Source organism: Eupeodes corollae, chromosome X, assembly GCF_945859685.1.
Source record: "Eupeodes corollae chromosome X, idEupCoro1.1, whole genome shotgun sequence".
Classification (NCBI taxonomy): Eukaryota; Metazoa; Arthropoda; class Insecta; order Diptera; family Syrphidae; genus Eupeodes; species Eupeodes corollae.
The window spans coordinates 5,937,688-5,962,144 of NC_079150.1; the positions used below are offsets into that span (position 1 = coordinate 5,937,688).

The window sequence follows — 24,457 nt, forward strand, 5'->3', positions numbered from 1 at the left end:
TCTAATAACTGCATACCAACAAAAAAATTAAAGTAAGATTTCGTAAGAAGTAGGAACAACCTACCTACATAACGTTCGTATTTCGAGCAAATAGCTATTATGTGTACCATGTGCTTAGGCATAGGTAACCTTTTTTTTCTGATGAGCTTAATTTTTAAAATTAATAAAAATAAAAAAAAATTGTGCATCGTTTTAAATAATAATGTACATAGATATGTACCATCTTACAAGAACATATCTACCAACGAAATATAATACATGTAATTGATTCCAATGAACCAAGATCTTGAAATCAATCAATAAAGACTGGAAAATTTTTCCTAACTAACACATCAACACGTCAGCGAATCGTACAAAAATAAACGTTTCCCCTTTATTCACACTTCTTCTTTATTCATTGAAAATCATAATAGCAGATGCAAAAAAGGAATAATAACAAAATTATCGCTTTACTTGCCTTGGTCATAATAATAACACACTAAAAAAGATACTATTTGCAGGATTGTTAAAAAAAAGGCAAGGAATGAAATTAGAACTTAATAGGTACTTCACGCAATTGCATAAGAAAATCACAACAAAAACTTTATCCCTCCTTATCTATCCATCTTTTTTAAAGCTTTTTACTTGCGACATATATGGACTACATGGCAAGTTTTGCATTCGTAAAAAGTTTTGATCTCGAAATTTTAATCCAATCAAACATTACGATGGTAGAGAAGTCGAAAAAAGTGGTTCCCCCGATTTCATCCGTCTGTCTGTCGCAGCTTCTAAAGTCAAAGCCATTGGGACGATTGACTTTAAATTTGGATTTTTTTTAATTAAAAATACAATTTTGTTGGTCAAAAATCGAAAATTCTATTTTTCTCATACCAATAGATTTTTTAAAAATTTTCTCTAAATCTTTTTGTTCTTAATTTAGCTTCTCTCATTAAAAACAATATATTTGTTTTGCTCCAGAAGGGTACCCCCTTGGAACCGTTATTTAGTTTTTAAGTTTTTCAAGTACTAATCAACCAATTTCAATATAAGCTCTTATATTATTCGACAATCAAAAATATCATTGTTTTTATTTTTGATTCAAAAAAATGTTGTACATTTTTTTCGAAAACTCGAAATGTAAAATGTATATTAATAGGCTTTAAATAACTGCATACTAAAAACATTTTTAAACTCAAATAAAAGAAAAAATATATATATATTAAAAATAAATTTAAAAAAAAAAACCTCTAATTATGTTCAAATAAAATTTTTTTAAATTATTTTTATTTTGAGAACACTATTGGATTTACATTTTTGAAAACAAACTTCTTTTGCAAGAACATTTTTTAAATCTTAAAATACAGGAAATATTTTTAAACAGATTCTTTGGATACATGAGAAGGTACGTGCGACTCATTCGTGCATTCTATTAAAATATAGTTTTCTCAATTTCATAGGTCAATCTATTTATTTTTGTGAGGCCAGTATTTAAGTTTTTGTCATGATTTTAGGATTGGTTGTCTTATCCATGGTTAGCCACCATACCAAACATGAGGATGCAATAATGGTTTTGGGGTATTATTTGCTTTAACTTTAAGCAATTTGCTAAATCCATATGATATATCACAGAGCGTGTAAAAGGTTAGTATATTTTTAAAAGCTTTTGTAGTCTTTCTCAATATTTAGAGAAGATCAATCTTTTCTAGCAATTGTGTTAGAAAACCACTGCTTCAATTAAAGATTTCAAAGAATTTTTTGTACTAGAAAATATTTTGGTGGAATAATAATATTTTCTCTTGAAAACCGATTTGAAAATCCAATAACATTGTCAACTGTCAACTTAACCCTTTATAGATTTTTAGATATCTTAAATCTTTCTTATTAATTTTATGTTATTCTAGTGAAAATTACCTTCCATTTAGTTTATAATGTGCATGTCGTCTTCGTTCTCGTAGCATATTTTGTTATTATCCATATGAAATCAAGAAAATAAAATAAAAAAAAGTTGAAAATATTGGAAATTTCTTAATAAATTATAAATATATAAATTAATTGAAAGGAGGATGCAATATTAAGGTCCTTTATCGACATAAATTAACCATTTATCTTTTTATAAATATGTATGTATATTAAAGTATTTACAATAGTAAATTGCTTATCGGAGCCTTTCCGTCAAATTATCGATTGTACAATAGAGAACAATTACAAGGTTCCTTATAGTTTCTACATAAAAACAAGTTTTATGGCTCAAATAGTGTGAACAAAGTTCAAAAATTAATTTTAATTTTTCTTTTAAAATGTTGCTTACTATAATTTGGCATAAAAGAATAGATATTCTGGTACTGTTATTTATACTATAACTAGAAGCTTCGATTTTCTATTACTACTTATTTTTTGATGCAATGCGTCATTTTTTTTTTAAAAAACGTCATTTTTTTTTTAAGTAAACTTTTGGAAGTGTGTAAGTTAAACATCAATATATCATAAGTAACATATTTATATACTTTTTATGTATTATTAAACACTTAAAAAAACGAGCATGATTTCATTTTTAATTAAATATGTACTTCAAACAAATATAGAAGTCTAAATTTTTTTGAAAGAAAATGGTTAAAGTCCACCTTTCCTTAAGCAACTGTAGTGCAGTCATTATTGATTGCAGTTATTTTAACAAGCTCTATTCCATAAAAGGATCAGTTTGTTCTTCATCTTAAAAAAGATAACATTCATTTTAGTGAGGCAATTGCAATGAAAAGTTATTGAAGCGAGTACGATAGCTTTGGCGCCAACAGACAATAAGGGTTTTGGTAGAGGGGCTCAATACAAGAATTGTTTACTATCGGAAGGGGTCCATCTCAATTTTATAAAAATTGTTTTAAAATCTAAACATATTTACAAGCAACTGCACATACCATATTATTAATTATATCTTTTTCAAAAGCCAGAATTCTACATATTATAATACAAAAGTTTTCTTCAATCAATAGTTTTTGAAATTAGAGTCAAAATGTATGAAAAAAAGTTAAAAAATTACTCGGAGTATTATTTTTCTCATGATTAAAAATACCTATACAAAGTAATTGATGTAGTTAGCTGCTCTAATTAATTTTAAATAAAACACTTAAAACTATTCGTTTTATTCGTTTTAATGTTTTCTAGCTTTTGAAAAAAAAAAAATACTTTCGTAACAGATGGGTTCAGGGAAAGCTTTTAAAGAATCTGGATTTAAAAACAAAATAATTATATTATACATATAATCAATTGTAATGTACATATATATGTCCAGTCCATTTCAATCTCTTTTTTTTTTTCAAATATACAATAAGGTACTTGACCTAAAGAACACGCTTCGTATTAGTGATGACAGAGCCCGGCTGTACGTATGTATATACATAAATACATAATGTAGGTGTGGAAAGAGTCAGGAAATAACCAACCACAAAAAAGGCGAATATGTTGACAAAACCGATACGTCTTTACACAATAAACGATCTTGAAAATCAGAACAAGCTTGTATGAAAAATTATTTTTTTGCCGCAAAATAAAGCTCTTCTTTTACTGAAAAATATATATAAGCACTACTTGGGATCTCAAAAAATGGAATTTTTATTTTATGTATAAAAATATACCCATGTTTGATTGATGGAGAAGAAAGTGTGGGTCTGCATCTAAAGGACTTAAACCCTCCCGACGCACGGCAAAACAACCTCGGCTCTTGGCTTTCAATGACGAACTTAACGAATTTCACAGTGACATTAGTACGGACAATGAACTCATTGACAAGACTTACATACCTTAAACACATTGAAAATTGATGTGTCTTACTTAAAAATTGAGTGACTAGGACGCGGGATGCAATGCCTCCTCGTGGTGCATTATGGGTTACGCTAAATGAATTGATTTACTTGACTCACAAAGATAAACTTGTCATGAAATAAAATAAAGTTGTTTTTACAACCTCAAAAACCAAAATAAAAAAAAAATATTTTTTGTAGATTCTAATTTTTTATGAAAAAACCGGCCTTTGGGTTTTTATAAAAAAAATTACTGAATGTCAATATTTTCAACAATATTTTCTGTGAGATAAAATAGGTTGAAACCAATATTTTTAATTTTTGAAAAGATATTTGTGTATAAAGTAAATTTTTACCAAGTTTTAGTAATGTAATTTTCAATTCGATTTTTATCAACATTTTTTGTCAAAAACGTTACAATAAAAACAATAGCTATGCTGTAGCACTTTAACATCAAGTACCTGAAAATTAAGCTGTGATATAAATGCCTTTCTCGTCTAGTTTAGTAGATAATTTATTTTTGTTTGCTTGTTTTATTTTATATTGTATTTGTTATTTATTTTAAATTTGTGTCAGTGCTGTCGGGAGGATGCAATACGGAGTTTTTAACAATTATAATGTGATTTAATACAAGTATTGAATAAAGAACAAAAAAATCCCCTGAAGAAGTAAGGAATTCTTACGAAACGTTGGGTAAAAGAATGGAATAAAGTTTTTTATTTATTCGCATTCCAAAAAAAACAAAAAGACCAAAAGAGCCTAATAAAACATAATAAAATCATTTTTTGTTCGTAAAACATTCGAGATGACAATTATTTTTATCAAAAACCGTTGATTGAACCGCAGTAGATAACTGTATTAAATCACAAAAGCAGGTATGAAATTTACAATGCAAGTAATTTGAAATATAATTGAAGCAATTGACCACATAAATTGCTTTTTTATCGATATCCATAATCAGAGAAAAATAATGCTCAAAGGATTTTTTTTAAATTTTGTTTTTATAAATTTTTACTCTAAAATTATTTGTTTCAAAAACGATTGACTGAAACAACTTTATTAAAAATTTATAATCAATTGTAAAACGTTGGCTCTTGAAAAAGGTATAATTTATAACTGTAAAAGTTGCTGTTCTATTTATATATTTTTTTAGATCGTATGTCAATTTTTATAAAATTGCCCCTCCCGCCTTAACGAGGGTAGATAGACCTACCCACCCTCCTATTGGAGGGCCCCTCTCCAAGCCCCTCTACCAAAAACCGTTGAAGCTGTATTAACTTGGCCAATATCTGTTATTTGAATAAAGATCACCATCAATTTTTTTGTTCATTACTTGCGATTTTAAAATTTTCAAAAATAACAATTTTTATTTATTATGATGCGTCGTTGACAAACAACGCAAAGAACATAATTGATAGAATGTATACATACATAAATTCATTAATTTATAAAATAATAAACAGTAAGTTTCTTAAGAACTTTATTATTACTGAAAATAAGTTCTTTACATTAATTTTTCTACTTTACACTTAAAAACTCTAGTTGGTTAAACAATGCATGTATATATACTATATGTATATAAAAGTAAAAATAATTGTTCTCAATTTATATTATTCATAATTTTGTTAATAAAATAAAAGTGAGCTGAAAATCGTTAGTTTTCATTGAGATTTTCAATGAATTGTATGTGTCTAAAACGCATCCTTTGAATTCTTAAATCTCTTGACATTTAAAAAAATGCGAGTTTACCATTTTTAAAAACAACGGCTTATATCTTAATTTATTTTAAACATATTTTCAAATCATTTTGAATCGTGCACTATTAAATATTAATCTAACATCAAGATAAAAGCACACATAACACTGAAGCCGACAATCTACAATACTCGTAGATATATCAGACAATTAATTTTCAATCCCTTTTATACATCATGCTAATATTTGCCGAACAAATTGAATAATGCTCAAATTTAAACAAATACTAAGAAATCTTTAAATAAATTATTTATTTTATTATAAACTATTTTGTAAAACTGAAGAAAGCTAAAAGAGGATTTTATAAGACAGATTATAATAAGTAATTTTGAAAGTAGAATTTTAATAGCTATTCCGATTTAGACGTCCGCAAAAACCCTTGAAACAAGATGTTTTAGTTATTTAAAAACTGCCATGATCCTAACTTAGTCATTAAATGTCATTTTTTAGTGAGTGGAGACGAAAATAAACTACTTAAAGTACTAATCTTGCGCAGATGGAATTGCGGGTGATATATTTTAATACAATACTTTGTCTAAATAACGTCCTATTGACTTCTCGTACAACTTTTGCCTTTTTATTGACAAATCTCATTCATTAAAACTAAATTTTTGTGCACTTTTCAAATTACATTGGATTATTTTCTCTTTGAATATTTTTTGATTCTTAAGTACAAGGGCGTTTTGATCGATAAAATACTCCAGTCAAAATAGACATTTCATCTCGGGATAATTTGCGTATTAGACATCTTGATCAACAAGTTAAAAAAAAAAGTGTCCGAAAATTCCAAGTGATCATTAAAGTTATTAAGGTTTTTTCAACCCATTCAAAAGTTACAGTTTAAAAACAGAAACAATTTTCGACAAAAAACTTTATTTGTTTTTATGCATAATAATGTTGAAATAATTTAGAAGAACCTTAAGGCGCTATTAATTTCTAGGTTGTGTAACATCGGATAATAATAATTTAATTTGGGAATAAATTTATCGAAGTCAGAGGTTTTCAGTACATGAATGAACCATTTTCATATTAGTTCAAAATCTCTTTGAATAAATAAATTGCATTAATATACAGTTACACAATAATTTAACAAATATAAAAAATATAAAAAAAAAACTGACAAAAATTACTGCCGTCTCAAATATTTTACGAACAAAAAATGATTTTTTCTCCAAAATTATTTTATACAACATCAACATCCTATACAAATATTGTTTTCAATATTCAGGATAGTACGCCAATTTGGAAAACATTGATGTTCGATTCTCGATACCTCGTAAATACATAAAGGTATTGATTTCAAAATGATTTCACTCTGTGATAATTTTTCTATATTTGTTTATAAAAGAAATAAAAACTCTCAAGAAATGCTGCTAAAAATCGTAAAAATTGGGTTTTCAACTTAAAAACTAGTTAACGAAAATAGATTTTGAAAATAAAACTATTTCATCATAATGTAAAATATCGTTGGTCATTTATTGTTATTTTTTTTACTGACAACTTTTTTAACAAAACACGAAAGCCTACTTAAATTTAAAAGTGAAAAAAATGCATTTTGACTCAAGTAGTAGGAGAACAAAGAAAGAATTCAAATTATTCAATTTTTCAATTAATATTTTATTAAAGTTTTAAGTAAGACAAATCGACAGAATAATGGATGGAAAGTCATCAGTGTGGGTCGCAACCGAGCCTCTTATTTTATGTGTGTAAGGAATAATATCTTATTAACGGATAACTCAAAATAAATAAGGTTATGGAATGAGAAAGAGACTCTCAAAAAATTCCCTCATATTTCTTTCTTTATTTTTCAACATAAATAACTTGGAAGCAAATTAAGTAAAAGGTGAATTTCAAATAAACTGTTTCATTAAGTTGTTTTTTTTTTATTTTGTTCTATAGTTTACTTATTAGTTTCTAATAATTATTAGTCCCTAAGCGTTGTATTGTTGGTCGGAGGAAAGGATAGGCTATAGAAAGTTAATAATTTCATTTTAATATTTTGGAATATCATCATTGTTTTATACAAAGAGAATGCTTGTGAGAGTCGTTAAAAAAATACGTCTCAGCAACTTTTTTCTATGTATATTAACGAATGCTTACATTACTTGCTATAAAGAAATTTAATACTTGTTCGCAATGTTGTGTTAAAGAGAGCTACTTTATATCTTGGACCATAGCCAAAGCGTCCATCACCTTATGTGATATTTTGGAAACCGGTGAAGTTTTGTAATTAAATTTATAATAACTTGATTCTTATTTAAAATATTTTCACAGGTAGCAAGATTTTACTTGCTATGTGTAAAAACTATGTGGCAAGTTTTGCATTCGTGGAAAAATTCGAAAACGATATTATAATTAAATATGACATTACGATGGTAGAGAAGTCGAAAAAAGTGAGTCCCCAAATTGAATCTGTCTGTGCTCGGCCATTTACCCAAAGTATTGGTTTTCAGCCGATTCGAGTTACGCGTTTCTTCATTTGTTTGGGACTAAAAATAACAGTAGTCCCCATACATTTTGTTGGTCAAAATCAAAAATTCGATTTTTTTCAAAAACAAACAGACATTTTTTTTAATTTGCGCTAAAAAAAGTCTTCTTTCAATTAAAAAAAAATGGTTGTACTGCTCCAGAAGGGTGAACCGTTATTTTGTTTTAATGTTTTCTCAAATACTAATCAACCGTCTCAATAACATTTAATGTCAAAAATGTTATTGTTTTAATTTTAATTACAAAAAAATATTAAACATTTTTTTCAAAATTCGATATCTTGAATTTGGGTGATTATTTTCACGAAATTGGAATGTAAAACATTATAAGTTCTAAATAGCTAAAAAAAAAATAAGGTGGAGCAACAGTCCGTTAAGAACCAGGGCCTAGCGGCGTACTCTCTCATTCCTGGGTGCGAGTACTGTTGTCAAGAATGGAGGGGACTTACAGTTTTAAACCAAAACCGGACGGCTAATTTGGGAAAGCACTTTTCATGACAAGAATTGGCCAATTCCTCGCAAGAGGCAGTACCCGTGAACAAACAAACTTTAGATGACACAGGCATGACAGTCGAACGCACTAACCATCATGCCACGGGTACTACTATGTTTAAACTAAAATTGAAAAAATGTATATATTTAAAATTAATTAAAAAAAAAAAAAAACGCTTTAACGATTTTCAAATACAAATTTTAAAAATTAACGTTTTTTGAGAAATGAAATGGCATTTTTTCTCAATCAAAAAAAAAAAAAAAAACAAATTACTCCTTAAAATTTCATGCAAAATCCTTTTTTTCTGACACTTTGCTATTTTGTGTTGTCTCAAAGTTTCCTATTGCTGGATGCTACCGAAATGCTTCCTTTGTTATACGGAAATAGTTTCATTTATAAAATATTAAGGGTTCTATAGAGCTTTAAAGAAAATAGCGTTTGGAAATAATAATTAATTACCATGAATTATTGAATAAATTCAATGATCAACACAGGTGTCTATTACTAGTTACTTTTCCTTCGTCTTAAGAGCCATTCTGAACTATTATTTTGAAAATGTTGTTGGAAAAGAAGTAATAAATACGTTAAACAAAACTAACGTCCATTTATTTCTTTTGCAATTCCTACTTATAAACTTTTATTTTGACTTTTAATAAATTTTCAAAAATTTTTGCGTGTTAAGAACTAAACCATAATTAATAAATTATCTAATTTCGATATTCTTTATTCAATATCATTTCCTCCTTTTTTGAAAGGCCCGAAACAATTGTTTAGATACATCACAGTAATTGATTTTAATAAAACAGTCCCTTCGTTTGATTCAAGTTTGCGTTTCTATAGTCATATGTAACAGTGCAAAAATCAGAAGAGTCGTGTAATGTCCTCAAAATCTCAATTGGTGATTAAAAGTCTGGAGGAAATACACAATCTTAGCGTAAAACAAAGTTAATTTAGTGGCCTTTAAATCGTAGAATTAAACAGTATTTTTAAAAAAAATTATTTCAGCCCTATAATCAATCGGTACTTAACTGGATTTGTTGTCCTTCGAAACTGATTGGATTATTATTGACTTTAAAGTATAAGTATGACTACATAATTTCCAATTCAACTTTTCGGTTTCTAGAGTTAAACTAACAAAAAATCGTTTAAGTGTGTTTATTATTTTATTTAGTTACACAAACGGAAGCATCCTTTTCTTATTAGTATCTCACAACCCGGAGCCGACATTTTTTGATAACCATTCAGCATCCAGCAACTACTTTAATGGCATATTTGTTAAGTACTTAAAAAACAATGTTCTCGTAAAGAGCTCCATAAGAACATGGAAGAAATATATTGTAATTTCACCTTTAATTAATTTTGTGTTTGACGGTATTCAATATTGTCTAATATCATTGAACGAAGTCGAAAGCAATCAATTTTAGCTTTATAGAGTTTTAATTATAACAGTTCAATGTTAAGAAGTATTGATTTATAAGCATCTAAAATAATGTTTGTAAGACAAAAAACTAAGAAATACATAACAACTAACAATTCTATTTAAAAAATTAAGGACGTTTTTAACATTTATAAAAATTAATATTCGATTCTCGATATCTCGTGAACAAAGGAAGGTATTGTCCTCAAACGATTTAGTTCTGTGCTTAATTTTGTTTTTAACGTAGGATATTGTTCTTAGAAAAATCTTATCTGTATTTGTTAATATAGGAAATAAAAACATTCAAGAAATGCTACTAACAAAAATAGATTTTCAAACAATTTCATCATATGCAAAATAATGTTGTTTAACGTTGGTAAGTCTTTTAGAATAATTCAACAGAAAACTTTAAAAAAAAAAACACGCAAAAACCAACAAAAACAATTAAAAACTGATAAGAAATGGTTTTCGAATCAAGTATTAGAAAAACGGAGATACTCGTAGGTATTGACTTTAAATCACATAAAATGTTGTTATGAATATTTTGTTAAAGTTGTAAGCAAATCGACGGGTGGGATGGGAAGTTATCAGTGTGGGTCGCATTCCAGCTCTTTTTTGTTGGCCTTAAAACCTTTTTTGCACGGTTTCGAATGTAACTTTAAGAAATACAAAGTTTGAAATAAATAAAATAACATGAAGTAACACAAATTTTTACTCTAAGGATTGTAGTGCAAAATTTAGTTTGACTTGAATCCCTAAGTATTTCATCAAAATGGCAATACCCACCAATTCGTTTTCTACTGAGATTTTATTTTACCGACATTTAATAAGTTTAAACTTCCGTTAACATAAAAAGCAATTATCAATTCTGAACAGGGTGAGTTCTTAATAAAGGAGTAAAGGATGTGTTGCAGTGATGCTCTCATTGCAAACATATGAAACAATTTTGTTTTATGTATTTTTGTTACACAAGCTATATTGTGAAAGACTACCTGTACCGTATTTTTCTAAAGAGCCTGATATCAAGCTATTCACAAATGGATATGTAACTAATTTTGGGAGTAAAGATGAAAGATACATATTTCTTTTCATTAAATTAGTCAGTGTTTCTTCGACAAATATTATGCGAGTATTAAAAATTGTCCTCAAAAAAGAAAAATTAACAACAATCTAAAGACTGCTTTTATAACTCACAGATTTGTGTATTTCATTAAACAAAAAAAAAAAATTTAAAAAAAAAAAAAATTACAAAAATTAATTTATATCCTTGCATACAGTTTTTTTTATATTTCCATCAAGCATTTCCGCTGCTAAAGCAAAATAAATAAATAATCGCAAAACTTTCGAAGTGTTCCAAAGTTTTCAAGTACCAAACATAGCTACAACCCATAGTAGTTAATTTTAAAAGTAAATGTTTACTTTGTATTTGGTTAAAATAACGACGTGCAAAATAAGACAAATGCAAACAAATTTAAGTAATTATTTTTACGTTACTTTGTTAAATCCTCCTTCTCTTATTCTTTGCAATAAGTTAGTGAGTTAATATTAAATAATGTGATGAAGAAAAATGTATTATTGTTTACGTACAATCGCATTTGAGAACCATTTTAAGATAAGTGCAAACATTGTAAGGAAGCTTACGACTTTTAATTATTTTCGAAAAGTGAAGCATTGGTTTATTTTGAATTTCAGTTTTGAGTTTCTAAAAATATTCAAGAAAAATCGAACAGTTTATATTTTATTGTTATCGAATACCGTAAGCTTGCTTTCATTAATATATTTTAGAAAGAAAAAAAAATCAGCACCTCCAATGTTGATGTTATAATTCGAGGATTTATGAAAAGCTTATTTTTTTGTAACTGACGTTCAATTATTTGCGGTTTGACAAACATGGTTCAGACAAAATACCAGCCTTGTGTTTTAAGACATTCGTTTTTTAACCTGTTCCATTTTTCCTTCCCATGTTACTTTTTCACTTTAAAGTTAATTTTCTCTAGAAATTGCATAATAAACAAAGTAAAGCTTGCGGAAAAACCCATAGTTTTATGTTGCTTAGAAAACACTGAAACTTAATATTTAAAAAAGAAGGGAGTTTTCTATATAACCTAAAACAATCGACAAGTTGGCAAAAGCAAAAGTAAGCTTCTATTATAGATACAGCTAGCGCTATATTTAAAAAGTTATTCACTCAAACGAAAATGCATTATCTTTTCCACAGCACTGTTATCCATAATCGCATTATACATTGGAAAAGAAAGGTGCTCATATGCATACATTCACAATAAGAACACTCTCACACAAACACAAAAATACGTACAAACGACAATTGTTGCTGTTTACTGGAGTTTTCTTCAAATTTGACATAAATTAAAATTTTTGTCCGATTAATTTTAAAAGGTATTTTTTTTGTTTTTTGTTAAACTGAAGAAAAATTTTTAAAACGCAACATTCTTTGTTAAGACCGCTGTTAATCAACTTATATGTACATAAATACTTGATGGTTCGCTGCTGCAGCCACTGCTACTAATTAAATTGTCATCGTTAGTTATATCAGCAATCCAATGCATGTCAACCGTCGTGGTTGTGACCGAAGTTAATGATCCCCAGATTGGCACTTTGTTTTTTTTTTTGTAATTTCCCTTATCCTATGTTTATTTATAAAAGAAAATATGACGCATTTATTTTCATTTTCTTTAAAGTCATGCAAAAATAAACAAATAGCGATGGTACAACTTCAGGAAGTAAGCAAGAAATGCTTCCCATAAATAATCAAAAATTCTTCCCGATATTCTTTCAACATATAAGTGCACTGCTATGTCGCGATGGCTATCTCTTCATATGTCTCATTTCATTTTTGAAAACTAGAACACTTCTCGCGAACTTGGAATTCAAACTTCTCGAACTTCGTTAAGTTTTTTTTTTTAATTTAAAAAAATAAAATTATTCCAATAAGTTTGAGTAGGTACATCAAATATAGGGTGATGATTTTGAAAAGAATCACCACTGGGAAAACACACGCGTTCCCGACCTGCATACACATTAAGCATTAATTGAAAAACTAGACGAAAAAACGAAAACAAGTTTTGTATTAAGTAAGTCCGTACAAAAGTTAATTTTGTTCAGTGATTTTTTAAACTTTTATTATTATTTATTTAATTAATTTTTTGTTCATTTATTGATTTTGTTTAAAAAAATGAAATCAAACCAAATACACGCAGCTATATTTATTAAGTCGAAAATGATACACTTTCAAATTTCTTTCAGGTCAGGTCTTATAACCAAATAAGTGCTTGCCTGACGTTTACGAGATTATAGCATGACTGGAAACGCAATTATTCTAATTTTCTACTGAGGGTAGGTGCCGTTTTTTTCTTTCTGTTCGTGTTTTTTTGTTATTCTACTATTGAGTGTTTGGCTTTCAATTATAATCTTGTGGGAAAGTAAATGTAATGAAAGGAGTTCGATTCCGTGAGATTGAGATGATGATGGGGGAGGAAGTATAAGAGAAAAAACAATTTTTAAATAAAATCGAAATAAAACATCTTAGCGATTTATTAGGGGGCAGAGAAGAAGTCAAATTTGCCCAGAAATAAATGAGAAGGGCAAGTATTCAAACGCAAACATGTGCGGTTTATGCAGTAGTAGAAAGGGTAGTTTTATTTTAATTTAAATAAATATTAGCTATTGGCGGCTAAGAAACGAATATGTTTGGAAAGTAGGATTCACAATAAAATCTACAAGACAACAGGTTCGCGAGTTTTCTAAAATAATAATAAATTCTTATAGTTTATTTTGAAATGATAAAAAAAAGAATATAAATTAACGACTATTCCTATAAGATTTATAGTTTATAAAATGTTCAAGTGATTAGAGCCCTAAATTCTGCATTTTGATATTAAAACCGTTATATTTTTTAATAACAAAATAACAAACTTTAACCGATTACAGGAAAAATTGTATTTGTTTTTTCTTTTTTCTAAGTTTTGAAATATTGAAGGAATAAAAAATTTAGAAACACAGCTCTGTATCTCTTATTTTGTTGGACCTTGTAAATTTGTATTCCATGAATAAATACATGAAAAAAATAAGTGAAATAAGTTTGTGACGTATGCCGTTTGTCCGTTTGACCGTTGCGTATTCACGAACAGTGGCTCATTCTGTTTTTTTTTTTTAATTTGCTTTAGTAATTATTTAATAATTTTTAATTGTTATAGCTGTAGCTATAGTCTCTCCTGTCCATGATACCTTTAAGGCTTTGATATATGAATATGATTATTTGTGCTTTGAGTATAGCATTAAACTGTTTTTATTGAATAAATTGATTTTCCTGTTGCCTGTCAATTCAATTTAAAAAGAAAGAAAATATACATACAATTGTATGTATAATGTATATACTATATAATATACTTCAACAGTGTGATCTATTATAAATTTTTTGATATTGTGATGTAAAATTTGCTTGAAGCTATTTATTGTATATTGCAACAAAAGAAGTACCTCAGAAGTTTTGTTCGACTTAAAATCACTTCAAAAACCCAGGGTTGTGTTTTGTGCCGAGGATTGTGGGACCCTGTATTTGAAAACTTCAGAAAGCTGTCTTTTTGGAAGTTTCAACCCTCTGCATAATTCTGAAATTAGAAGCCAAGACATTTTCACTCTTCTTTTCAGTGAATATAATTCTTATGGTATCTACTCAATTAAAATTGAAAATACATTTATATTTAATAGAACCAAAATAATAAAATGCACGACTGGGTTGTACGAATTTGCTCATCCATCCAAATAGTCTGTCTTAAAATATTTTGTGCATTTTAGAATTTAAAAATGTACCTTTAAAACAGTTTCTTTTCAAAAATTTGATATCTCAAAAAAAACTTAACTTTCAAAATTTGTATATCTAATTCGTTAGAGTGAATTAATTTGTTAGGTACAATTTTTTTCAATTTGAGTTAAAAATATTTTTAGTATGTAGTTGCTTAGAATTTATTATCATATGTTTTACTTTTGATTTTCGTAAGAAATAGATGAACAGTTTTTGAGATATCAAATTACAAAAAAAAAATGTTTTTTTTTTAAATTTGAAACAAAAACAATGACATTTTGGATCGTTAAATATTATTAAGGCAGTAAAAGAGCTTGGGCAGACAAAAAAAATGATTGAAAGAAGTTCATTAGTTTTTGAGAAAACTTAAGAACAAAATAACGACAGGCAGACAGACGGACGGAAGCGGGTAAATATTTAGGCGATTTTTTCACTCACAAGTGTATGCAGTTTTTTTAAGAAGAAGTGTTTAGCTTTAGTAAGCAGAGATAAAAATTAGTCTCTTTGCCAAAAAAATAGCGTTTCTCAAATTTATATCAATTTTAATTTAAAGGGTGTTCAAAACATACGAAGCTAGCAGCTTCATAGTAGAACTTTTTGTCACTCTAAAACATTGTCTTTGGTTTCGGACTGTAGTTCACAGATTGCTTGGATGATATTGATCTAAGTGCTTAAAGCTTTTCCAGATTGTTGGCATATTTTTTTTAAAGCAACGTTACTACAGGGGTGTACACTTCTCAATGACACTAGTGTACACCGGAACTAGGATATTCATGTAAGCGGGATAACAGCAAGTTAAGGAAAAACTTAGAAACATTTGCTCTCAATATCGAACGTAGGATTAAAAAAAACTGTACTTCATATATTTTATATAAATTTTATATAAATTAAAAAAAATTGAGCTGATAGAGTAATTAGAAAATCGCCTGTTCGTTATTTTGTTATCAAATGTCAGAAGAGAAATAATGTCAATATACATCCCTCCAAATTGGGGATTTGTAGATTTTGGCAGTCATGAGAATTATTCCATGTACGTTTCCTCTTTGAAGATAATGGCAAGTTGGATTATTCTTTAAGAGATTCTGCCCAATGGTGATTTCATTTCTTGGAGATTTTGTCCATATAAAGAATTATTTCTTAAATCCTCTTCTTTTTTATAAATACGAGTACATTCTATTTTCTCATGGTCGAATAACTCCAGCTTATGCTGTTTAAACGCTTCAAATTGTCAAATGAACGACGAATAACACGAAGAATGGTTCGTACAGTGGCCCAACGCCTGCGTTGTTTGTTTTGGCTGCTGACTCTGAGTTTTTCGAAGCGCAAGAGAAGAAATAGTATTTTCTTTTTATTTTCGTCTGGTAAGCTGATGATACCCGTGGTATGATGGTTCGTGCGTTTGTCATGCAAGGGGTCTTGGGTTCAATCCCTGCCTGTGCCACCTTAATTTAAAAAAAAAAATAAATTTCACGGGTACTGCCTCTTGCGAGGAATTGACAAATCCTTCAAGAGTAACTCTTGTCATGAAAAAGTGCTTTCTCAAAAAAAACTAGCCGTTCGGATTCGGCCTAAAATTGTAGGTCCCTTCCATTCCTGACAACAGTACTCGCACACAGGAATGGTTGAGAGTTGTAAGTCACTAGGCCCTGGTTCACAACGGACTGTTGCGCCACCCCATTTGATTTGATTTGAAGCTGATGAATTCCTTTAAAAGAACATAACCACTGCGTTTGGTTTTACGAGTTATCCAAGATTTAGAAACACCTTCGTTATTGTCTCATATGTCAAAAATGTTGTCCCAACTATTTTTCATAAAACACATAATTTATTGTGCGTTCTTTGAAAATTAACCATCAAAAGTGAAAAGGATATCACCACTTAACATACAACATTGATCCTTCTGTCTTGTGACGGGATTAAAAATCATTTATTTTGTATTTTATACTCTTTTGAACTGCGTAGTCTTTTTGTCAAAAAAAGCAATCTTGATTTAATTCTTATGACTTGGAGTGTAAATCGACAAAGACCAAGACAACCTTACCCTTCCAGCAATTTCAATACCGAATTCTGAGGTAAAAGTTATATTGCCAAAAATTGTATGCCATGAGACATTTTAAAAAGAATTTACAATAGTGCTACGTCAAGTCAGCTTCACATGAAGACCCTTTTCCAATAGTCGAAGTCTTTTCCTCAATCACAAAGACAGAGTAGGTACTTGCAATTATTTCCATATTATGATTTCTAATGAAAGTATAAGTTTGACAAACTCAATACAAATCTATAAAAATTGAAACGTGTTTTTTTCTATATTGAATGATAATGATTTTTAAATAAGTTAACTATTAATAAGTGCACTATAATCTAGTAGTATACATTGTATAAATGAATATTATCAATATTAGTACCTAAGACCTTCTTATATATTATATTATATATACATAAATAATAAAAAATATATAATATAAAATAAACACACTGCTCTTTAGATTTTGTCCAAGGAATTGGATTGGAGCTAAATTTTCGGAAAAGTATTTACCAAAGCTGTCTTTTAGCCCCTTGAATAATATACAATATTGAATTCTTGGTTATAATGTTTGGTTCTTTCTAAAATACATTTCGTAGTATTTTTTCCATTAGCTATCGTCACCTTTGAGACGTAGAACCTGAATGAAAACTTGCAGTTAAATTATTTTTATGAAAGTCGGTTCTACAAACTTCTAAAGTTCAAGATCAGTTAGAAGTCGAAAATTATATTTTGTTTTTTTTTTAGTTCTATCATAGGCTAGCTAAACTTAGGATTGAATATAAAAAGTATAAGAAGTTGTTTATGACTAAACCTGTTGCTTCACAATTTATACAGCTGCAGACATGACAAATGTTTTTCCTCTATACGGTGTCCCATAACTAATGGTCTAAACAAAATATTGTAAAAAGTAATTTTATGGCCTTATAGCATCATAAGGGTTTTTGAGTGACGGTTCATTTAGTGAAATTTTGTAACACACCTTTCATTTATTTCTGCTAACTTGTCTTTTGTTTTAAATTTTATTTTTATAAGATTCATACATACTTTCAGAATGAAATGCAATTTTCCATCTGTAAATATGTTCAACCTTAATTGTTTTATTTAATTTTTTTGTTTAAGAACCAGCTTGTATAGCTTCAAATGGGTTAAACTTTCGGTTCAAGCTGATCTGTCGTTAAATTGTTTTTTTTTTTTCTTATGAAGTAACAAGACGAAGAAACTTTTTGTAGTAAAAAACCAACTTAAGTCACACAAATTTGTGTCCATACTTTTTTGAAATGGAAAATAAGGTTTAAAAAAACAATAACATATGTCAATTGGAATATGTAAATAAGCTGGCCAAATAAAAAAGCAATATCTTAAAAATCAACTCTACACACAAATTATATACACAGACCCTAAGTGGATTTAATTATTGGAATTATTCAATCTAGGCACTTCTCGAAAAATAATTTTGTTTTTACTTCAGTCACAAAGCAATTAATTGATAAATATTTCAATGAAGTTTATAACCAATAACCATGTTTTAATCATACAGATACCTATATACTTTGTATGTACATATTTTTTTAACGTAAAATTAAAAAATAGCTCGAAACATATTTATGGGAGGGCTGTTTACGAAATTCAACAACGTTGGTCATGGAAAAAATATTAACATTTCATTACTAATGTACTTTATCTGTGTTCAAGATGCTTAATGGCTTACGTAGCAATAGTCCACAGGTGATATAATAGTTAATCTCAACAGTAAAACTATTCTTATCATCGTTTAAGTAAGTAAGATTATTGCCCATGATATTTCAATAGCTTTTATAGAGATTGGCATCAAGCAAAGTGACTGATAAGAAATGTCAAAAATTAGTGCTTTTGATATCGACGACTTTTTTTCTTCATTGTTTTTTTTTTAACGCACTTCCTTCTTCTGCGGATGTGAAACTAAAAAATATGATAAGCTCATTGGATATTGTTGTAATGTTTTTTGTCTCACCTTTTTAACCGTTCTTTTTCCTCGTGAAATAGCCAGCTGCATTCCTCCCCTAAAAAAGTGTAACTTTAATACTTGCGTTTCTAGGAATACCCATCAGTTTACCGTTGAGTCCGACCTCGATCGTATTGTAAAGTACAGATTTTCGTTCTATAGCCGTACAACGCGAATAGGAAATACCTTACCACAAATTTGTTTTTCCCTGTCAGTATAATGTTTAAGAAAACCGTTGTACACGTAAACTTCCTTTCTAATGTTCACGCTGTGTCGCTGTCTCTCCCATATTTAAGGTAAACAGAACCCTAAGTGTGTGTAAATTATTTAAAAAAACAACATTTTTTATTTTTTCAAATATACTCGTATATACGTTACTTAACAAAATTATAATACAAACAAAAATATGTGTTTAATATAACAATATTTTTACAATTAATACCTTCAGTGCTTAAGATAAATACTAGCATTTAGTCTTAATAGGTGAAAAATCATTGTTTTTCATTTAAAAAAAAAATTTTTGATAGCAGACCTCATGATCTGCAAGGGCTAGCTGAGATCTACTCTGAAATTTGCAGCACTAAATCTTTAATGAGATTTATGGGGACTTTTTGTAATTTTTTTTATAACGATCCTTACAATTCCAAAGACTAATGTCTAATTTGGCAAGGTTCTGTGCACCTCTAACAAAAATGATATTCAGTAATATTTGCATATATATGAGTATATACTTTCAATTAATTCAAATTATTTCCATATTATTATATTTGCAGTGAAACAAATGCCTGCAAGGATGAGTTTGACAGCTCGATACAAATCTATAAAATATTTATATTGATAATGACATCTTATTAAAATAAGTTTACTATTAATTATTGTACTATAATTTAGGAGTACACAATTTATAAATTTATTTTACAAATATTTGTACCTGAGACCTTCTTGATTTCTATATAAATGCATTTGGATATTATATATTTATCTATACTTATTTAATTTTAGTTTAAGTGATACTTATTGTCATTTTGTTTCACACTAATAATATTTTCTATTGAATAAACAAAATAATCTTTTTATTTTTAATTTTGTTTAACCTATTTTTGATTGAATTAGGATTAGGACGCATTGAACGTAAAAAAATTTATTGTGACCAATATCATACAAGTCCAAGACCATATAAGAACGAATATTAGCCATCCTGAGTTGCGAAATGGACTGCGATATTCATTTATCAGCCCAAGTCCAAGCAAATCTCTACAAGTGCGTCTTGCAAAATAAACTAGAGCCACTGGAATAATGTATTGAATACCTGTACCAGCATAACTTCCGGTGAAACCTACCAAACTTGTTAAGCTCTCTGTGAAATAAGTAACTGCAAATGGGGGAAGAATGGCTACAATTGGAAACAGAAGTCGTCGCAAAAAGAAATTATACGAATCAAATCGTGACATATCCAAGAACAGAGTTTGCAAATTATTTCGCAGGGTAATTGCAATAACTGGAAAACTTGCAGATAAGGTGAACACTGGAAACAAAGCCAAAAAATATTCAATACATTGGAGTGTTAATGAACTATTAGAATTTGGAATGAAATTTAACGTATATAAATCCTCCAATTGGGAAAAGGCAAAAGAGCCAGTCAAAGCTAGCACAATATAGAATGATCCTATGAGTATATAATCATAGGAGAGCACTGATTTTAAGTTTTTCTTATCACTCATAGGAACAATTAAACTTGGTAACGAATGATGACACATAAAAGAGTAGACACATGTACCGAATAACGATGGAAGGTTAAGAATATTAACTGGTGGTGGATGTCCTTGTGGTCCGTCTGAAAGCAGAGCCTTTACTGCCAATCCGATCATCGATAAAAAAGCTTAAAATAGAGTAAAATTTGAATTTTAATTTCAAAATGAAATAATCTGCTGTTTACCTAGCCAACGAAAGAGCACTGTAAGCATTTGGATGTATTTAGTTCGTTGCACACTAAATAAAGTAAATGGAGCCAAAGTCATGATGAATGCTACTAAAAACAGGCGATAGACATCTAGCCGAGACATTGTATGTGTTTCCCAACATAATGCATCCGTGGGTGTATCAAGATAACTGGAGCTGATGTTTGTTGAGTTATATTGGCTACAATTGAAATAAAATAAATACAAAATTAAAAACTAGATCGAAAATAAGTTCCCTGCTGTGTTAACTTTATGTAAACATGCATTTAAGAACAGTTGCTATAAAATATAAAGTTACATTTCTTTATAACTTTGTCGACATAATAAGAATGGTTCAAATAATTTAAACAAAAAAAAAGGAACAAAAAAATAAACCGTTCTTTAGAAATAAAATTAAGGTTCACGAACAAAATTATTATGAAATGGGATTGGTTTAAACCCTTACAGTTGAACTCATTATGTCGCAACACAATAAAGCCAACCCACACTGGATAACTCATCACAACGGACGACAACTGATCATAAAAACAAACATTTACACTGTTTATATTAAAAATTAAAAACAATTGATTGAATTTTAAAGAAAATAACTGGCGGCGATAACATTTATAACTCAAAAATGTCACTCAAACATTTTTGCAGTCCTCCTCTTAAATAGTTTAACCGTAATACTCGCACTTTTATGAATCCCAATCAATTTGCAGTTGACCCCAACTTCATCCGTACTATGAAGTATAGAGATTCGTTTCTTAACCGTTCAACTCGAATATGCAATGCACCGTTTATCATAGAAATGTTCATGAATTCAATACCAATGAACACCGACAAATCATCTCCAATCTAAAATAAAAATAAATTGGGTGGCGCAACAGTCCGTTTGAGAACAAGGGCCTAGTGACTGACAACTCTCAACCATTCCTTTGTGCGAGTACTGTTGTCAGAGATGGAAAAGACCTACAGTTTTTAAGCCGATTCCGTACGGCAGTTTTGAGAAAGCACTAGCAACCAATGGTCTACCCAATCAATATTTGATCAGCTTAAAATGAATATATTTTAATTACTTAATTTAGGGGAATATTTCCCTTGACAAAATTGTTTAATAAAGCAAACAAAGCAAAGTAATGTTGGTGATAAGTTAGCGATGAAAAAGACTTATTACTTTTAACTTATCAAAATAAGAAGGCAAAGCTACTCAATAAGACCATGGGAAAAAATCATAAAGTAAACATTAAGAACCTACTTTGGAAACCTTGAAGTCGTCTATGAATATGAGTCGATTAATAAAAATTAAAATAACATTACATCACGACCCACAGCTTTCTTGAGGTTGATTTAATGAAATCCTTTCTTTGAGAAGAAAATATATTTAGGCTATTTCTTTTACTATCGTAATCGTTTTACTCGTTATGTTCAATTCCTCCTCATAATACCTGACTGCAAATTTGTGGTACCCGCAGCATTCCGTAGAGGCCATATCAGGTTTTATATATGTACATAGACGGCATCTCTTTTTACAAAAGCAAAACATTCTTAATCAACGTGCATACATTGAGGTAGACGTTTTTCGAAGAATAAGGAAACCTTAAATCCATCTATTTTTATGGCTTTGAAGACTTTAACATTTAATTGATTCAGAAAAGTTCTTGAAAAAATCAATGTTACAATATCAAATAAAAACATGCATAATCAAATAATGAAGAAAGATAACAAAGTTTTGTAATCAAATTATTTTTAAGAACTTAGTAACAAATTTTATAAATCAGAAATGGACTTACAAAAATAATATTAATTCTATTTACATTGTAAGCATTCCAGAAACAAAAGATACCAATAGTTAAAAATAAATTGTTATTTTTGGTTCGGTACAAAATTTTGAAAAGGTTTCTGCAGATGGACACTCTAGCAATTAATAAAAAGTGAATACAAATTATCAAACGCATCACTTTGCAATTAATGTTAGCTTTCAACTTCGAATAATTTCATGAAAATATAATTTTTGTTTGTGTAAACAAAAAAGCAAATCTTTAAATGGCTTAAACGAATCTTGAAAACATAATTATGAGAACACATCGAGATTTTTCCTAAGTTTGACAAACTTCTGAAATAAATATAATACAAATGTTTAGTCGTTTAAAGAATACGTAGTTTATAAAAAAAAATACCTCAATGCTTTCCTTGCTCATTTTGTCTTTGGTAGGTAAGTAATTTATACATAATGATATAGAATTATTTACTTTTGTTTTTTTCTTCTTTCAAAGTAAGTAAAATAGCAAACTGGTTATCTATTTAAACACTGAACTTTGACTTAAAATTATTTAGACCAAGAAATTATTAAGTGAATTTACATCAAAAGATATCGCATAACTACATTACATATATTCTTTAAATCAAAGGATCGGGTAGTGCGGTTAGAGAAAATAACTACACCCACTAATCTTTGCATTCCCCTTAATCTGAGCTGCTTTGGAAATTTAAAGCAGTCAGAATCATCAAAATAAGAGTAAACTTGTATGAACGTTCAACATGCACAAAAATTAAAATAAATTTATTCAAAAAACAAGCGCTTACCAAACAATATCTCTCAAGCTCTTTGCTACAGCCGCTGAATATATGCTCAAGTCTCCATACATATAGATAACAATGCACAAGTAAAACATAACCCGTCCGAAATCGTTAAAAAACAACCCAGCCATTTCACCCATTTCAACTTTCTTATCGAGCATATAGTGTTGCGATCGCTGCGCCGACAACGGTATCTGTTCGAGGCTGCCACTATTAGATCCAATAGTTGTTGACAATTGTGCTCTGCTTCGTGGCAATAGCTTTTCTGTTGGATCGTCAGTTTCGTTTTCAATGTCATCATATTCTGCATTTTCAGATGTTTGATCCTTCTTCAGGTACTGCAAACACTGCCATAAGAACACGGCATTTGCACAAGCCATGGTTTCAATGACAAAAGTCGCTGTCATGTAACTAATACCACCCATAAGAACAATAACCGCAACACTTAACAGCCATCCAGCCTTCGCAAAAGCAGCAGGCAAAGTCAGAGCTCCGGTGCCAACAATCAAATTGAAAACGAATATGAAGCCAATCTTCAAAGCAATAAGAATATTAAAATATATTTATATTTAAACAAAAAAGCCAAGCATGGAAGTATATAATAATCAGATTTAAATTAGTACAAACCCATGTCGGATAATCGTCTCCATTTCGAATTCGATACGGCATTTTTGGTTTATAGATGCAATATAAAATATAAAAGATATATTTGTATATAATGTAGTCTTTTTTTTTACTATTGCACTGTTTCTTTATCTTTGTTGGCAATGATAATTTATTTGAATTAATAAAAATAGACTGAAATTCCTTTTTATATTTCAACTACATAATTTATGACATTGATACTTTCAATTTGTTATCATCAAATTAAAAAACAAAGGAACTGAAACTAAATAAAAACAAAAACAGAACAAATCATTGATGCGTTATTTCAAAAATACTGTAAGAAGATATAAATCCTTCGTACGTAGCACCCTTCAAAACCCATTTCTTTACGTATTGTATATTGTGTTTGGCTGCAAATTTTGTCTTTTTTCACGCACACATATAATTAATTGATGATTTTTGCGGTGCAGTATCACGCACACACTGAAGGAGATCATCTGTTCGCTTTATCTTGAATGCAAAACAAAAACACTCTAATGAAGAAGAAATCTCGGTAGCCATCTTGGTTTGCCAAAGAG

At 28.9% G+C, this 24,457-nt stretch overlaps 2 protein-coding genes and 1 long non-coding RNA gene across 9 annotated transcripts in view; 1 reads left to right on the top strand and 2 right to left on the bottom strand.

The window, feature by feature from the left end:
* LOC129953368 (uncharacterized) overlaps positions 1-13,189 on the bottom strand; it is a 27,376-nt gene extending 14,187 nt beyond the window's left edge. The window contains exons 1-2 of one of the 7 annotated variants that reach the window (XM_056066507.1): positions 12,411-13,189; positions 1,891-1,920 (exon numbers count right to left, since the gene is read on the bottom strand). Coding sequence is in view for 3 of the 7 variants with exons in the window: in XM_056066501.1 (XP_055922476.1) it covers positions 12,242-12,288 (47 nt within the window). In the remaining 4 variants the exon portion in view is untranslated. Of the gene's footprint in view, positions 1-1,890; positions 1,938-12,241 lie in introns of those variants that run through there. The other 6 variants (XM_056066506.1, XM_056066505.1, XM_056066508.1 and 3 more) reach the window with 6 other exon arrangements.
* Positions 12,887-19,660, top strand: LOC129953370 (uncharacterized). The gene is made up of 3 exons (XR_008782509.1): positions 12,887-13,016; positions 13,189-13,278; positions 19,527-19,660. It is a non-coding gene; the product is annotated as an uncharacterized LOC129953370 (long non-coding RNA).
* On the bottom strand, positions 19,081-24,227 carry LOC129953369 (transmembrane protein 104 homolog). The gene is made up of 4 exons (XM_056066509.1): positions 23,901-24,227; positions 23,280-23,806; positions 20,690-20,892; positions 19,081-20,632 (listed from the first exon to the last, which is right to left on the bottom strand). Exons 1-4 carry the CDS (start codon positions 23,940-23,942, stop codon positions 19,869-19,871), a joined length of 1,536 nt encoding a protein of 511 aa, XP_055922484.1. The 5' UTR covers positions 23,943-24,227; the 3' UTR covers positions 19,081-19,868.
* Between the last annotated feature and the right edge of the window lie 230 nt (positions 24,228-24,457).